Genomic DNA, 18,858 nt, shown 5'->3' with positions numbered 1-18,858 from the left:
CTCGCTGCACGACGTGTCTCGCTGCACGACGTGTCTCGCTGCACGACGTGTCTCGCTGCACGACGTGTCTCGCTGCACGACGTGTCTCGCTGCACGACGTGTCTCGCTGCTCGACGTGTCTCGCTGCACGACGTGTCTCGCTGCACGACGTGTCTCGCTGCACGACGTGTCTCGCTGCACGACGTGTCTCGCTGACATGATCCTCGACGCTCGCCCGGAATGTTGAAGCAGAAGAAGAATATTCAGAGTCTGAAGACAACCTGAGGATCTGTTCAAGTCGACCTTGATGATGTGTGGCTTTGACTTCGAAAGGTCATTTCAACTGAAGAAGTAGTCGTTATGTGTTTGGTTGAAGAACACGTGACCTGCTGTGTCATCAGAATATTTCAAAGTTTAATTTAACATTTTAATTATTTTTACACTTTGAAATATTTTATTGAATTTTTGAAAAACAATTTAAGGCATTTAATTATTTTTTTAAATCATTTATTTCAATTTTTCTACATTAAAGTATTTATTTGTGTTTTGAATGATTGAATTCAATAGTTTTCATATTTTAACGTTTACGTGTTTTAATAATTGAATTTTTAAAAGTGAATTTAAAAGGCTACGAATTTAAAAAAAAAATTGGATTTAGAAGATAAATGTTTAAACGATTGGAATTAAAATATAAAACTGTGTAAATATTTTGTAACGATTCATCCATTTTAATTTTTGTATCGAATTTAAAAGACTAGGATTAAAAAATAAACTATTTGGATTTTAATTATTAAAATAAGTAAGTAAGTCATTTTTATTTATATAGCGCTTTTCCAGACCAGGCTCACAAAGCGCTTAAACAATCAAAACAATACTCAATAAAGTATATACTTTAAAGATCAAGATAAAACTGATAACACAACAAGAGTTCAGGAAAATCAAGGAAAAAGCCTGAACAAATAAGTAAACCTTTAAATATAAAAACTATTGAATTCAATCGTTCCCAAAAACAATGTAACTCAAAAAATATAAACCTTTTTTTTTTAATAGTTCAAAAACTTTTCAATAAAGAAATTGGTCAAATGTAAAAAAAAATGAAATATATATATATATATTTATATATATATATATATATATACTTCCATACTGAGGTCATTTGAAGTGTTTTTAAAAACAGTAGTTTGGTTGATTTCCCTGTGTTCAGTGAGCATTCACTGTGGACCGACTACAGAACCAAGAGTTAAAAGTCAATGTTCCTCAGACGCTCATCCGGGATGAAACGCCACGTTTTGTTCCGAAGCTCCGCCGAGAATCTGCTGATCATGCGTTTGTCAAATCCAGCTAATGGTGGAAGTTCTGAGCTCAAGCGCGTTGATCTGACTCCAACACCCTGCGCTTAAAAAAAAAAAAGCCAGTCAGTGGAAGGCAGAATCTGGTCCGACTTCTGGCGCTCCTCTGTTCTCTCTCTGGCTCCGAGAAGCTTTTATTCTCTCCTCTGAAGCCCGAGGCTCCTCGAGAATATTGCAATCCATCCTTTCCTTATTGTTTCTCTGCCGCCGCCGCCCGAGGGAAGCGACCACGACCGCTTCTTTACACTTCCCCTCAAATCTCCTCCGTCACTTTAATCCCTCTCCTCATTTTCCTGCCGCTGAAGAACCTCTCTCCACGCTCTCCTCCCTCTGGTGCTCCCTCTTTTATTTCCTTCTGTTCCCCTCGTCTCGCCGGCTCACGGCTAATCTCTGAGGCCCACGTCCGTCCGACCGCCTGTCACCGGGCTTCATGTCGGAGGATTCACTTCCTTTCAAAGTCGATGAGGAATAAGTTCAGCCCGAGATGAAGGCGCCGCCTGTCGGGTCGCGTCGCCCCGACTCCTCTTCATTGCTCTCAGGGTTGAGACGGGATTTACCGCTCCGGTTCTGCATGTGTCTTTCCTGACGAATCAACTCTGTCAGATGGTTTTTTTTTTCGGGGGACGATTCAATCAGGAAACGATTTTCCCTTTTTTTTCCTCCTTTCATCATCAATTTCAAGGTGTCAGATCTCACAGTCGTCTCATGACACACACACTATTATTGTTACAGTTGTGTCGACGATTACTTGTGTGTAGTGACAAGAATCTGACGATACAATTCTATATATCGTGATACTGTAGTAACAAGTATATATGTGTAGTATTGTCGAGTACTTGACTCTGGTGTTGTAGTATTTACAGACCACATGACTCTTGACGAAGTCGTAACTACTTTCATTTGTTTTCAAACCTAAATATGTCCAAACATCAGCTTTAATAGCATCTGGAGTCGACTGTATCCTCTCGTCCTCAGTCATCGCCAGGATTTCATTGTTCCTTTAGTAAGGATGACTGCTGCTTTCTAGACAATGGACGTTATTAAAAACATTTTACACACTTTATTGTAAATCATAAAAGAAAATGAATAATATATATCTATATATTTACTAAAGATCAAAAAGTTGCTTTTTTATTTATTAATTTTGAAAGAAATTGGTAATTGGTAAGAAATGTCATTGTTCCTTAAGCTGCTGAGGACGTAATGGTGCCCTCTAGTGGTCAGAACTTTGATTGCGGCACAAAAATGAACGAACGTTTTAAATGTTAATTGTAACTTGTAAAAAAAAAACATGTGATATAACACCCGTTGTAATTACTGTATAAAAGGCGGTTTTTTTTCCAAATAGATCATCAGAACATTTTAACATTTCAAATGTTGAAATTTTAATTTATTTTTTAATTTTAATTTAGTTTAACTTCTTTAATAGTTGAATTCAATCATTTTTGGATTGAACAGTTGAATTATGTATTTTTTTATTTTTAGTGGTACTTTTACTTAAACGTTTACTTTTACTTTTATTTATTTCATTTAATTTTATTAATTTTATTAAATAATTAAGTTCACTTCATTTCTATATTTAAAAGTTGAAAAATGTTTTTAATTATAGAATTAAAAAACTCTTGCACATAGAATTTCATATTCTTATTTTTCAACGTTTTTAAAATATGTTTTTATTCATTTGTAGCCTTTTCAATTCAGTATAAAAATGCTAGTTTAAAAGTGAAACTAGTAAATATTAATGAGTTAACGAGCTACTTAATCTCAGCCAATCATGCGTTGCTCAGACGATCACATGACTTCTCGAAGGTCTGATGACACTGATGGACTTGTATAAAGATCAGATGTTCTTCAAAACGTTATTTGTTTTAAGAACCTCACGTAGCTGAGATATCATAAGCATGACTTTCTTTATCGCCGTCAGGGATCATCAAAGGGTCTTTATTCTGGGGAGGAAACCGGAGTCAATAAAACCCACACAGTTGTGACTTCACTGTCATCTCCTGGCGGACGAGTGTGTTGACGAGTGTGTTGACGAGTGTGTTGACGAGTGTGTCGACGAGTGTGTTGACGTGTCGCTGGTGTTCATCATGTGGGAGAAGGAAATGAAAGTGTGACGGAAGCTCACGGAGCTTCTGTGATGAACGACAGCCTTGATTGAAGCTCAGGAGGTTTGCGGCGGAAGATTGTGGCTCATCTTTCACCGGAGCTTCGTGAAGATAAAGAGTCTGAAGACACACCAGTGTGAACCTGATCCTGGTCTGCAGGCTCTCGCCAGGTCCACGTGGAGGTTCAGCATCGGAATATTGAAAGAAACATTTCATATGTTGTACTTTTTTAATGAATAATTAAATGATTTCTCATTTTAGAGGTTGAATTTATTTTCATTGAATTCTATAATTTGATATATTTAAAGGTTGAATTTAAAAAAATCACTAAATAAGTTAAAACATTAAAAGCTGCTGGAGTCAACTGTATCCTCTCATCCTCAGTCATCGCCTGGATTTCATTGTTGCTTTTGCTACCGAAGGACGGAATGACTGCTGCCATCTAGTGGTCGGGAGTTTCAATGCAACACAAAAATGAACAAACGCAGTGAAAATTTGAACGTTAATACTTTTTTTATACAAAATAATTATTTTCATTTAGTCACACTTAGTCTAAACCATAATATATATATATAATATATATATAAAATTTACAATGAACATTCAAAAATAATATATATGTATATAGGATGTAATGAATGCTGCCAACTAGTGGCCGGACGTTTAATTGCAATAATAAAACGAACAAACACAGCGAATGATTTGCGTGTAAATTGTAAATTTAAATGAGAAAATATATATTTTCAAATTATTAAAGGCTACGAATTAAAAAATACAGAATTTATAAAAAATATATATTTTAATTATTGGGACTATATTGACTTGAGTTGAAGTTGAATATTTAATTATTTAACAAATATTTGAAGGCTTAAAAACAACAATAAAGAAATTCAACCCTTCAATATTCAGATAAACCTGCAGTGTTGAGTCAGTGTTGATGAGCAGGACTGAAGCAACAGATCCTACCTTCATGAAAATGTTTATAAAAGTCAAGACTGAACCTCTAGTTCGTGACTTTCATCTCATACGTTTCTTGTCGTCAAGTCTTTTCCAGGAAACAACAACGCAGACTCAGTGGTTCAGCACAAGCTTCAGCCTCCGTCAGTCGCTCGCTTCCTGCGCCTCCTTCCTCTCGCCTGGAACCTCAACGGACGCCCAGGACTCCGCATGGAAACCTACGGGTGTCGCTACAGTGAGTCCAGATCATCGTCACCTAAATATCAACCAGAATCTCATGTTTCAAATGTCAAAGTCTTACAGTGAGTCTCTCATCATGTTTTCAACTCATTACTTTATAAAGTTCGTCTGAAATCTCAGCGAACAACAGGTTACGAGAGCCATTATGACGTAATAAAGGCTTCACTCCTCCTCCACCCTGTAATCACGCCCCACTTTGTTTATACAACGAGTCTATTGGAGGTGGAGACTTCCTGGATCGATGACGCTGCGTGACTAACCTCCGTGTTTGACCAATCACAGCAGAGTGGACGTGGTTATGGTAAAAAATATTTAATAACCAGAAAAAAACTAAGGAGTTATTATCTCTGGGTCAACGTGACCCAAAGGTCTCTCGGGTCACCTTGACCCAGAGACAACACAAGGGTTAATGGACATTTATACTTTCTAAATAAGAGTTTGTAACTCGTCACAAGACGGTTTTTAAAAAAAAGACCAAGAGTTCTGAGGAAGAAAACAGCGCCACATACAGGCCAGTCATTTGATCAAAATGTGACAATTTAATTCAATTATTTTTACATCAAAAGGTTGAATTTGTGTTTTTTGTTAATTGAATTAAAAAATTAAAATACAGCTTGATATGCTGAATCCAATTATAAACAAAATTAATTAAATATTTTTAAATTTGTGGGCTTTAAATTCTATATAAAAATGTAAAATAGTGTCACCAGTCAATAACTAAAGACCTAAATTTAACATCCAGCCAATCGTGGGACGCACAGATGATCATGTGACTGGTTAGTTATTTATGGTATTTTATAAATGTTTAATTTTAAAACATTTGTTATTAATTAATGGTAATGTTAATATCTAATTCTTCGTGTCAAAAAAAGCAATAATTTCGATTTAAAACAAGCTCAACCTTTAAATATAACAAAATGATTTAATTAAAATATGTTAATTTATTCCTAAATCAAAACAAATGAACTGTTTAATGCAACATTAAACATTCCGATGAAACTTAACCATATTTCATTGAAAAGAGGCTCATCCAACATGTCGGTTCCTTCAATAACGACTGTGTTCATGATCTAATAACCAGATCCAGAGCCTCACGTCTGAGTCGCAGTAAACGATCGTTTGTCTCCTGCGGCTGTTTGTAAACAAGCAGCGGAGATTGTCGCTGCTCCAGAAGATCAACAGGTTCTGGTGCGAGCTCATGAATGATTCATGGAGCAGCAGGTGGAACCGGCGACTGTGTTCCAGTCGGCGAGGAAGATGGATTAGGAGCATTTATTAGAAGCATTTTGATAAATGGCTGTTGGACGTTTGGAAACATTCGCCGCAGATCCACGAGCGCGTTTATCAGCGGGTCAGCTGACAAGACTGATGTGGCGTCCTGCGCTCAACCTGCCGTAGAAGCACCGCAGACGCATTAGCAAGTTTCTCTGTCACGATACAGGGTTAATTAAAACGATATCTTGATACTGTAGTAACAAGGATATACGTGTAGTATTGTCGAGTACTTGACTCTGGTGTTGTAGTATTTACAGACTACATGACTCTTGATGAAGTAGTAACTGCTTTCATTTGTTTTCAAACAAAAATATGTCCAAACATCAGCTTAAAAAGGTGCTTGAGTCGACTGTATCCTCTCGTCCTCAGTTGTAACTGCTTTCATTTGTTTTCAAACCAAAATATGTCCAAAATTCAGCTTTAAAACTGCTGGAATCACTGTATCCTCTCGTCCTCAGTCGTAACTGCTTTAATTTGTTTTTAAACCAAAATATGTCCAAACATCAGCTTTAAAAGCTGCTGGAGTCACTGTATCCTCTCGTCCTCAGTCGTAACTGCTTTAATTTGTTTTGAAACCAAAATATCTCCAAACATCAGCTTTAAATGCTGCTGGAGTCACTGTATCCTCTCGTCCTCAGTCGTAACTGCTTTAATTTGTTTTTAAACCAAAATATGTCCAAACATCAGCTTTAAAAGCTGCTGGAGTCACTGTATCCTCTCGTCCTCAGTCGTAACTGCTTTAATTTGTTTTTAAACCAAAATATGTCCAAACATCAGCTTTAAAAGCTGCTGGAGTCACTGTATCCTCTCGTCCTCAGTCGTAACTGCTTTAATTTGTTTTTAAACCAAAATATGTCCAAACATCAGCTTTAAAAGCTGCTGGAGTCACTGTATCCTCTCGTCCTCAGTCGTAACTGCTTTAATTTGTTTTTAAACCAAAATATGTCCAAACATCAGCTTTAAAAGCTGCTGGAGTCACTGTATCCTCTTGTCCTTAGTCGTAACTGCTTTAATTTGTTTTTAAACCAAAATATGTCCAAACATCAGCTTTAAAAGCTGCTGGAGTCACTGTATCCTCTTGTCCTCATTCGTAACTGCTTTAATTTGTTTTTAAACCAAAATATGTCCAAACATCAGCTTTAAAAGCTGCTGGAGTCACTGTATCCTCTTGTCCTCAGTCGTAACTGCTTTAATTTGTTTTTAAACCAAAATATGTCCAAACATCAGCTTTAAAAGCTGCTGGAGTCGACTGTATCCTCTTGTCCTCAGTCGTAACTGCTTTAATTTGTTTTTAAACCAAAATATGTCCAAACATCAGCTTTAAAAGCTGCTAGAGTCGACTGTATCCTCTTGTCCTCAGTCGTAACTGCTTTAATTTGTTTTTAAACCAAAATATGTCCAAACATCAGCTTTAAAAGCTGCTGGAGTCACTGTATCCTCTTGTCCTCAGTCATCGACCGACATCTTGCTAAATTTCATTGTTCCATTAGCTGTGGAAAATGTAATGACTGTCATGATGATGGCTGCCATCTAGTGGCCGGAAGTTTAATTGCAACTCAAAAATGAACAAACACAGTGAACATTTAAATGTTAATAATGTTTTTTTATTTAAAATGCACACACACTTTTTTGAAAGCCATAAACGATAACATAGAATTGATAAAAATACATTTTTATTCTTAAGCCAAAATAATCTAATAATAATTTATTATTTTTAAAGAGGGCTATTGAGTACATTTTTGGCAGGAATTTTTTTTTTGATTGCAACACAACAAATTAAAAAAATACTCTATATATTTGCATGTTAATCATGAATAGAAATTTAAAGTATTTCATTTTATACTTAATTGAAATATAAACCTATTATACAATACAATGTGATTTGAAAGCAATTAAAAGAAGAAGAAAAGATTGGAATCTTGTTGAATATCAATACTAGGGTTGTGAGAAAGTATTAATACACCGATATATCGCAATATTTTTTCATGATACTTGATCAATATTCAGTAGCAAAGTATGGATTTCTTGCGATCATTGGTTTTGAAATGATGCTCCTTGAATATCAACATGTTTTCAGTTTGAAATGTTCTGGATCTTCAGGCTCGGATGTGATGAGTCTGGACGGCGACTCTGGTCTGATCTACGTTCCTGTGAAGAGACGAGCGAGCAGAGGATTCGTCTCCATGAAGTTTAAAACTCACTGGAACTCTGGGACGTTACTGTCGGCTGAAGGATCAGAGGGTCGGAGCGTCGAGCTGCAGCTGGAGAACGGAAAACTGCTGCTGCTGCTCAGACGAGGTGACTCAGCACTTTTTTACAAACCTCGCGGAGTAATACTTTGAAGCCTCAGAGAGTAATACTACGAGTTTCGCAGAGCAATACTACGAAGCTTGGCGCACTAATACTTTGAAGCCTCACAGAGTAATACTACAAGCTTCGCAGAGCAATACTACGGAGCTTTGCGCAGTAATACTTTGAAGCCTCACAGAGTAATACTACGAGCTTGCAGAGATATATTACGGAGCTTTGTGCAGTAGTTCTTGGAAGCCTTGTGGAGTAATACTATGAATCCTCAAGAACAAATTCTACAAAGCCTCAAAGACAAATACTACGACACCTCGCAGAGTTATACTAAGAAGCCTCCGGGAGTAATAGTACTCTCAAAGAAATACTACGTAGCCCAGCAGAGTAATGCTACGGAGCCTCACAGAGTTATACTCAGAAGTCTTGCGGAGTAATACTACAGAGTCTCACTGAGTTATACTCAGAAGTCTTGTGGAATAATACTACAGAGCCTAACAGAGTTATTCTCAGTAGTCTTGTGGAGTAATACTACGGAGCCTCACAGGGTTATACTCAAAAGTCTTGTGGAGTAATACTAAGGAGCCTCACAGAGTTATACTCAGCAGTCTTGTGGAGTAATACTACAGAGCCTCACAGAGTTATACTCAAAATTCTTGTTGAGTAATACTAAGGAGCCTCACAGAGTTATACTCAGCAGTCTTGTGGAGTAATACTACAGAGCCTCACAGAGTAATACTCAGCAGTCTTGTGGAGTACTATGACAGATCCACACGGAGTTATATTCAGAAGTCTTGTGGATTAATACTACAGAGTCTCACAGAGTTATACTCACAAGTCTTGTGGAGTAATACTACAGAGCCTAACAGAGTTATAATCAGTAGTCTAGTGGAGTAATACTACAGAGTCTCACAGAGTTATACTTAGAAGTCTTGTGGAGTAATACTACGGAGCCTCACAGAGTTATACTCAAAGGTACGGTTTGACATATATTTGAGTGCTGTTTACCCCATTAAATGTGTTTGAGGTCATAAATACACAGTATTATAAGGTGCTGTGTATATGTTGTACATGTTGTTCTGCTCCTGACCTTGGTTGCTAGTTTGAAACAGGTTTAGACGTTGAAACATCCTTTTTTTTTTATTCAACTCTGACTGTGATGTTTAACAAATGCAGATGTTGAAAACTTATCTTGGAAAAAAAATGTAGAAAAACATTGACTCAGCACTTTTTCCAAAAGTACAACAGACATCAAATCCGTGTCGAGTGATTTGTGTCGCGTTGTCGGAGCAAACGTTTTTAAAAAAAAAAAACACTCGAGATGCACTTTTTTCTCGCTGCGCTTTTGTTGTCTTTGCTGCAGTGAAGACGCTTCTGTCGGGTGGAAGGAAGTCTCTCTCCTCACGACCAACTTTTCCTTCCCTCGCTTCTTTCATCCACGAAAAACAACATCAGTAAACACGCACTCATCCATCACTCGCCTCAGATCGACTGCCTTCCTTCTCTCGCTCTAATACATTTTTAATCACCGTTGCATGGAAGGCTCCTGCAGGAGCTCCGGAGCTCCGCCTCCTATTTGTTCCTCCTCATCCATGTTTAATGCTCCTGGTATGCAGATCTCCTGCGGTGACGGCGGGTGATGACCTCGCGCTGCTCCTCTCTCCGGGACGAGGAGAAAAAACCTGGGAGTTTTGTTGTGGTTGTCAAGAGGCGGCTGTTGGCTCGACTCAGGGGTCGAAAAACAAAGTTGCGAAAAAAGTCAAAGAGATAAAGACCCAAAGAAGGAGCTTTCGAACGTGTTTTTTTCCTTGGACTTTGTGAAGGTCGAGGAAAAGATTTAAAAAAGTGGACGAACGTTCTCGTTGATACAGTTAAAAGATGTGAGTGTTTAAGATAAGATAAGGAACTAAACTAAAACTTCAGAGGTTACAGTAAAGAGAAAGTGTTCAAATGTCTCACGGCGGATTCAGTTCAGTCTTCTCACCTTCTTCAAACTCCTCTCCGGGTCCAGATTTGACCTCTGACCCTCGACCTCTGGCCTCGCTGGGCAGCCTGCTGGACGACCAGCACTGGCACCATGTGACTCTGGAGCGTCACGACTCCCGGATGAACGTCAGCGTCGACGCTCACATGGAGAGAGTCCAGATCCCGGAGGAGATGATCGTCCAGAAGGTACAGAGAGACACTGGTGCAGAGAACAATCACTCTTCTTCTTCCTCTTCCTCTTCCTCTTCCACTTCCTCTTCCTCTTCCTCTTCCTCTTCCTCTTCCACTTCATCTTCTTCTTTTACTTCTTGTTATTCTTCTTCTGTTTCTTCTTCTTCTCCCTCTTCCTCTTCTACTTCCTCTTCTTCTTCTCCCTCTTCCTCTTCCACTTCATATTCTTCTTCTACTTCTTGTTATTCTTCTTCTGTTTCTCCTTCTTCTCCCTCTTCCTCTTCCACTTCATCTTCTTCTTTTACTTCTTGTTATTCGTCTTCTGTTTCTTCTTCTTCTCCCTCTTCCTCTTCTACTTCCTCTTCTTCTTCTCCCTCTTCCTCTTCCACTTCATCTTCTTCTTCTACTTCTTGTTATTTTTCTTATGTTTCTTCTTCTTCTTCTACCTCTTCTACTTCCTCTTCTTCTTCTCCCTTTTCCTCTTCCACTTCCTCTTCCTCTTCGTCTACCTCTACCTCTACCTCTACCTCTACCTTCACCTCAACCTCTTGTTCTTCCTCTTCGTTTTCCACTTCCTTGTCCTCTTCTTCTCCCTCTTCTTCTTCCTGTTCCTCTTCTTCTTCCTTTGTTTTCTTCTTCTGCCTGTTCTCTTCCTCTTCTTCTTCTTCCTTTACCTCGTCCTCTTCTTCTGCTTCTAATTTTTTTCCTTCTTCTTCTACTTCCTCTTCCTCTTCGTCCAGCTGATAGTGGGAGCTCACAGGTTCACTGGTTGCCTGGAGAACTTGTTGTACGACGACGTCAACTTGATCGAACTGGCGAAACACAACGACCCACAAATCCGTGTAAAGGTAGGTGGAAAAAAACAAGTTTTAAGATAAAAATCATACATTTACTGAACTTTCTGTGACAGGAAGAGTCTGATTGTATATCATCGATACAGCGACAAGGCTAGCGTTAGCATCCAGTCGTTTTGACCAAAAAAGCTATTTAATATATCTTAATATTAACAATCGCGCATTAGCATTGACGTGTTAACTGTCTGTTGTAAAACAATTTCCTTATTTAATGTTAAAGCTCTCAGATAATTACATCATTTCTGTGCTCAGAGGCTTGAGAGACGAGGTCTTAAACACAAGCATCTTAACACTTCAACACATGAATCTACTTTAATTTGAGGCGATGTGTTTAAGTACAGGGTCGATTTTACTCACCATGGAAATGTTTAATGTCAGAACAATATTCATGGTACGACCTTCAAAAACGGTACAAAAATAAATAAAATAAAAGTTATTAAGTTTCTTTTATAATTTATATAATTAAAAAAAATTAAACTTGATTAAAGATGAGAGATTTTACTTATAATAAACAATAAATAATAATGAAATAATCAATTATTAAAATCAACATTTCTACACGACGGATTTATAGTTTGACAGCATGGGGCCGCATGAATAGAGGCAAAGGGCCAAAAGTGGCCCCCGGGCCCTGAGTCTATTGTCCACACAGCAGTTATTTAAGGCGACACAATAAAGCCGAGTCAGCATTTATAGATCACGGCAGGGTTTGTTGATGCAGGTGCACAAATACATATCGACGCTCTTGACGTTCCGACAGGAAGTCTCGCCGCTAACAAGGCCCCGCCCCCATTCTACCGACCCCCCCGACACTAACAAACTAACTAGGGCGAGGACCGAGACACTCACGGCTCTTTGTTCACAAAACTTCAGATGTTTTTCCGTGAGAGTCCGGCACAGGAAGTAACCTCCGTTCAAAGACGCTCAAGAGAAGGGGTTTTTAATATTCTCTCTGCCGAGTGTCCAGATGTGATAACAGAGGCTTTTAGTTCAGCCTGACGGGTCTCCACTGGTTCCTCTGCTCAACGACACCCCAGCAAACGCCCCGAATAAAAATCTGCCTCCTCGTTCTGATGCATATTGATGAGCTGCGGGAGTTTTGTGGCTTGTTTTTGAGAAGATAAACAAGATAATTAGTCATTAAATGTCTTCGTCGTTTCAATCCTCGACACGTCACCTGAGTTTTCTTTCGTTCGTCGGCTGCGGAATTCTTCAAAGATTTGCTGAGTCAGCTTTTTTAATGACGTTTTTAGTATCTGGACTCGTTGAAAATCACCCTGTTTGTGTTTGAATACAGTTTAAATCTAAATAAAATTGATTTTTTAAGTTCACCACATTAAGAAATCTAAACAGACATCAATAATCAAACTCAATATTAAAGACATTTTCATTTAAAAACAACATTTATTGTTTTCTTTTAATTATTTGCACATTTTGTTGTGTATTTTTGTTGTTGACTCATTGATCGTTGATCAAACTCAACTGGCCGTGGGGTCACCAGAGGTCAACTGTTGTTTGTTTTTATCAAAGTATATCAGTGTCATTAGATTATTGAATCATTTAATTAAACATTTCAAATGTTCAAACTTACTTACTTTTTATTTTTTTATAGAAAATTAGTTTTTTTAAACTATTTAATTATTTTATTAAATAACTGAATTAAAAAATGCGTGTCTTAAAATTGAATTAGTCTGTTTTTTTGTTTTTTTTTAATAAACATTTACACAGAGTTTTATTAGTTAATTCTAATAATTCAAAAATAATGTTTCAAAATTCAATACTTTGGAATTTATAGTCTTTTAAATTCAAAATTAAATGTTGGTCACCAGACAATACTAAAGGAGTATCGAGCTAATTGATCGTGTGCTTCTATGTCGTCATGGGATCAATTAATTAATTAATATTTAGTATATTAACGTTTTCTGAGTGTTTTAAATGTGATTTTTTGACTCATTTTATGTAATTTTCAATTTACAATTGTGTTCCATCTTAACAACTAAATCAAAGCTTTATGAATCATAAGATTTGATGCATTGATTTTTATTCCTTTACGATCTAAAGGAATAAAAACTATAAATAAACATCATGTGACGAGCGCCTGATGCAGACGCTCCTGGTTCCAACACTTTTCTTCTCCTGGACACGAGCGTCACGTCGGGACACGAGTCTTCACAGCTGGTTCCTCCCTGTTGTCCCTGTTCGTCCGGACCCTCAAGGAGACTCGCTGATGAGACCTTAAGCCCTTCCACGGCTCCTCAATATTCATTTTCTACTCCTTCATTTCATTAATCCTCCTCTTCCTCCTCCTCCTCATCATCTCCTCCTCCCTCTCAGGGCAACGTGACCTTCTCCTGCGCCGAGTCCGACTCCGTTGCCGTGACGTTCCCGGGGCCTCGGAGTTTCCTGCGACTGCCGGGGGGAAATGGCCCGAGTCTGTCCGTGGAGTTCCAGTTCAGGACCTGGAACCACGAGGGTCTCCTGCTCACCTTCCACCTGCCCGGGGGCCGGGGCGTGGTCTGGCTGCTGCTGAGTCGGGGAAAGATGCAGCTGAAGGTCCAGGAGGAGGAGCAGCAGCTGCTGGAGCTCTGGACCGGTTAGTGAGCAAAACACTGGCCGTGGAATCAAACCTTCAACAACCTAAATATGGTTGTTTTTTCCAAAATGATTTTAATCATTGAATGTTTTTGTTTTTAAGCATTGGATTATTTTTGGGAAATATTCATTCAATAATGATTCTTATAATGAAAGATTTAATTATTTTTTTAAAGTTTAAAAATTGTACATTTTAAAAATCAAGGTTTTGTTAAACATAGTTTGATTTTCTAATTCCAAATTAAATGTTCTAATTCAATATTTTTCAATTTGTAGCCTTTTAAACTCAATGTAAAAATAGTGCCACCAGACATAACTAATAGAGTACGGAGCTACTCGATCTGAACTTTCGGCCAATCAGGCGATACCTAGATGATCATGTGACCACATAGAAGTACATGATCTTAGTACACGATTAGCTCGGTACTCTATTGGTATTTTCTGGTGACACTATAGTATTTTTATATTTAATTTTAAAGTCTACGAATTCAAAATACTGAATAGAAAAATGATTGTTTAATTATTGTAATTGTAACAATATGAAACTCTAGGTTTAAATAAAATGTGTTAGTTTTGAAAATATATATACTTTTTTTTAATTTAATTATTTAACAAAAAACTAGTATTGTGTAAAAACTATAGCAATGTATTAGTTTATCTGTGTTTTCTCACATCCATAGTGTTTTATTTTTACACAGTTTGATGTTTTAACTCCAATAATTAGAAAAATACATTTTATAAATTCAAAATATTATCATTTGTATTCTTTTGAATCCAAATCACACAATTACGTGACTCATCGACTGCACGTTTAAATGATTGACCGAATGTTGGATCAAGTAGCTCGGTACTCGTTTGTTCATGTCTGGCGACTATTATATCAACATTTTTATGTTGAATTTAAAACACTATGAATTAAAATATATAGGATTTAGAAGAAATATGTTGAAGTTATTGGAATAAGAAAATCAAAATGTATGTGTAAAAAATGATTCTTTAAAAAATATTCAATGATTTTTATTAATTTATTTAAAAATATATATATAATTCAACTTTTCAATTTCAATAAGTAAATTCTAACTTTTAAAAATGTTAAATATTCAATATTCTGGTGGATGAACCTCCGTCTCCTACAATCTTCTGACCCAAGTATGTCTTTCAGGTTCTGGGCTCTGTGATGGACAGTGGCACTCTGCCGCACTGCATTCTGGGAAAAGTGGAGTGAGCCTCTCGGTGGACGGCGAAGAGTCCGTCCGGCCCGCCTTCCCCGTCTCTGCTGAGGGGGATCTTTATTTGGGGGGTGGGTCCCGGACAGGTGGAGATGAATAAACTCCTGGTCGGACGCTCAGATCTGTGCTCCTGCTGACTCTCGCTGGTTTATTCATCTCGACCCACTTCTTCTTCTAAGAGGCAGAGAGATGAAGACGAGAATATATTTAGTTTTCTGAAGGTGAAAATTATTGAAGCACACATTTCGGTGTTTGGCCTCCGAGGGGGTTCCAGCGCCGGGGGAGAGTAGACCTGGATCTGAAAGCACAAGTTATCCAGCAGTAAATAAAAGAAAGTACGAAGCGAGGATTCACGGCCTCAGAGGTCGAGAGAAGTTTCCTCGAGGCGTCAGCAGGTCCACAGCTGCAGCGGAGAACCAGGTGGTGATGGGAGTGACAGTGGAGGTCTCTGCTCTCCAGGTTGTCCAGCAGACGATGGCGGATGTACGAACCCCTCCAGGGTCTTTCAAGGCTGCATGCGTCTCCTGGCGCTGGACCTTCAGCCGGTGGACTTGGTGCTGGTGCAGCAGAGACTTCAGGGGAACTTCAGCGAGCTGCAGGTGGACATGTGCAGCATCGTCGACAGGTGAGCTCGACTAGTGATGCCTGCCGATCCATTGGTTTGGTCTGACCACAGCAGATTTGAATGATTGTTAAATATTTAAATAGTTAAATCCATCATCTCAGTTTGATTATTCATGTCTGTTTGTTCGACATAAAAATGTTGGTATAACCACCAGACATTATCAAACGAGTACCGAGCTTCTTGATCGAACTTTCAACCAATCGTGTGACGCGCCGGTGATCACGTGACGACGTAAAAAGACACAATCAATATGTTTTAGATAGAAAGATAAACTCTATTGATCCCTCTAGAGGTCTCCAGGAAATTGTTTCTTTTTTAGAGTGAATTTAAAAGGCTACAAAATAAATGTATGTATATATAATGTATATTGAATAATATAATCAAATTTATTTTTGAATTATTGGAGTAAAACGAGCAAATGATATGTGTAAAAAAAACATTTCATTGTAAAATATTCTTTTTTTTTTTTATGATGATTCAAAATAAAAAAGATATTTATAACTTTTGAACATATACAATATTTTGAAATTCAATTATTATCAAAAAAAAAAGTATATATACATATGTATTGTTATTAAGTAAGAGTGTATTTAATGCTTAAAAAATAAACCATTTCAATGAAAACATTGATAGTTTTAACATTTGAAATGTTAAATTCTACCATTTTATACTTGTTTGGTAAATATGCCAAATATTTTTCGGGTTGATAATTATACGTCTCAGTTTGATTGTTCATGTCTGTTTATTCAGTATAATATGTTTTGTGTAATAAAGTCACCAGATGATACAAAAAGATCATGAGACAACATGTGACGACGTAGAAGCACATGATCCAGTAGCTCGGTGCTCTTTTGGTGATGTCTGCTGACATTTTTATATTGAATTCAAAAGGCTACTCATTGAAAAATATTGAATTTTGAACATTTATTTTTGAATTATTGGAATTAGAATATGAAACTCTATGTGTAAAATAAATAAAATAATTTTGAAAGTATTAAAACAAAATTTAAATCAACGTAGAATTACTTGATCAACATTTTTACGGCGACAAATTCTAAATATTGAGATGTCAAATAGTTCAAATCCATCATCTCAGTTTGATTATTAATGTCTGTTTATCCATGTCTTACCTGTTTCTTCTCTCACATAATAATAACAGCAGATTTTTAAAAAACATCTTGGAAAGAAAGACAAAAACAACACAATTTGAACAAGTGTAAATGTAAACAAACTCAGGCGTCTGCGGATGTTTTAATTAAAGGCGCCTCGACGTGCTTCTGGTTCTCATCACAACAAGTGCTCTTGATTAGATCTTCTCTCTGCAGGTCGAAGCGCAAAGAAAGAGACAATATGGTGACCCGGGTCTGACTCCCAGCTCATTACGTGTCTGTGTTTGTGTCTGGAGCAGATTAAAAATGAAGCTGGAGCTCCGAGAGTTTGTCGAGGCGTTTGAAGTGAGGACCAGACGCTACAAAAAGTTGATTTATTTTATAAACACGTCGTTGTGTCTGAATATCTCAACATAATGTGATTTGGAAACGATGATTGGCACCAAAGTTGTTTTCACCGATTTCCTGTCGAACTTCTGCGGGGTCTAAAGTTAGTGGAAAGTCAAAATGGCGAATCAGAGAGGCAGAAAAGTGTAGAAAAGGCATTCTGGGTAATAGGTTTTGGTATTATTAAATGATGTCATATCATTTGTATTTTTCTTAAATATGTGTTAGTATGTTTGTAGTATTTCTAGCATAGTACTTGTTCTGGTATTTGTGGTCTTACTTTTATTTGTTGTGTGACTCGTATGATTTGTCATAATATTGGTTTTAGAACTTGTAGTATTCTTAGAAGAATTTGACGTATCACAGATTGTAGTACTTGAAGTATACTGTGTTTTGAAATAGTCTGAAACGGTCATATCATTTGTATTTGTTGTAGTATTTGTAGTATTTTTTGTCATCCTATTTTTATTTGCTGTAGTACTTTATTATAGTATGTAGTATTTTAGTAGAATTTGGCATATGATTTATATTTGTTCCCTTATATTTTGTTATTTATAGTATTATTTGTCATAACATTTGTATTTTTTGTAGAACGTGTTGTATTTTTAGTAGTACTTGGATTTATGTTTTTGTATTTGTCATATAACTTGTATTTGTTCTAGTATTTCTGTCCTATTTGTCACATTTGTTGGAGTACTAACAGTATCTTTCGTATAATCGGTCATATAAATTGTATTAAGTATTTCTAGTTTTCATATTATTCGTATCACTGGTGTTTTCCTTAAAAGTTGTAGAATTTGTAGCATAGTACTTGTTCTGGTATTTATCATCTTACTCGTATTTGTTGTGTTACTCGTGATGACTTGTCATAGAAATGTTTATATTACTGGAATTTGTTGTACTATTTGTAGTCATTTTCAAAAGTGCTATATAAATACAAATTACTTACTTTCTTAATTACTATTTCTATTTGCTTTAGTGTTGTAGTATTTTAGTAGAATTTGTCATAGAAATTATATTTGTTCCATTAAGTGAAGTATTGGTTGTTGTATTTGTCATAGAACTTGTTGTAGAACTTGTAGCACCTTTTGTAGTATTTTTCCTGGTACTTATTCTAGCATGTGTTATATTACTTATTACGTATTTCTTGTAGTACTTGGACTTCTGTTGTTCCTTCAGCGCGGGTGAGTAAGTCGGGTATAGTTACACTTACAATCAGAGTAAAAATAACTTTGAAAAAAAAGATTACTTCATCGTTTCAAATATATTTTTCAGGAGATAAAATAATATAAATTTCACTTTCTCGGTGTTTACGTTTCAAGGCCACCGTATTTTTCTGTCTTCACTTGGTTTTGTTGCAAAAACCTTTAAAGTCCAGTCATTTGTCGCCCCAAACGTGCCCCATATTGTCCTCCAACAGTTTAAAATCAGCTCCATCTGAACTAACATCACTGAGGTGAATCCTCTGAGACGCTGCAGCTGCTGAAGCTCCTGCTGATAAACGACGGTTAAAAATCACGCAGCGACGCCACACTTTGCTGAGTCGGTGTTTCGCTCCAAACAAGTGGAGTCGCTGGAATCATCGTCGTCTGTTTTCACCGTCGAACAAACAGGTTCACAGCAGAGGCTTTTAATTTCACTGCAGGTGTTTCTGCCTCAAAATGGCTTTTGTATATTACGAGGAAAAGATTGTTTT

At 37.1% G+C, this 18,858-nt stretch overlaps 1 protein-coding gene across 2 annotated transcripts in view; it reads left to right on the top strand.

Moving 5' to 3' along the window:
• Nucleotides 1-18,858, top strand: part of LOC148063964 (contactin-associated protein-like 5) — a 67,511-nt gene that overhangs the window by 30,930 nt on the left and 17,723 nt on the right. For both annotated transcript variants that reach the window (XM_087810955.1, XM_087810954.1), the window contains exons 4-10: nucleotides 4,481-4,628; nucleotides 8,009-8,206; nucleotides 10,221-10,381; nucleotides 11,107-11,214; nucleotides 13,555-13,813; nucleotides 14,975-15,112; nucleotides 15,501-15,666. In XM_087810955.1, coding sequence (XP_087667081.1) covers nucleotides 4,481-4,628; nucleotides 8,009-8,206; nucleotides 10,221-10,381; nucleotides 11,107-11,214; nucleotides 13,555-13,813; nucleotides 14,975-15,112; nucleotides 15,501-15,666 — 1,178 coding nt within the window. The remainder of the gene's footprint in view (nucleotides 1-4,480; nucleotides 4,629-8,008; nucleotides 8,207-10,220; nucleotides 10,382-11,106; nucleotides 11,215-13,554; nucleotides 13,814-14,974; nucleotides 15,113-15,500; nucleotides 15,667-18,858) is intronic.

This window comes from Callionymus lyra, chromosome 16, assembly GCF_982586985.1.
Source record: "Callionymus lyra chromosome 16, fCalLyr1.hap1.1, whole genome shotgun sequence".
Lineage (NCBI taxonomy): Eukaryota > Metazoa > Chordata > Actinopteri > Syngnathiformes > Callionymidae > Callionymus > Callionymus lyra.
The sequence above is the reverse complement of the archived record's forward strand: the minus strand, read 5'-3'. Positions and strand labels throughout refer to the sequence as shown.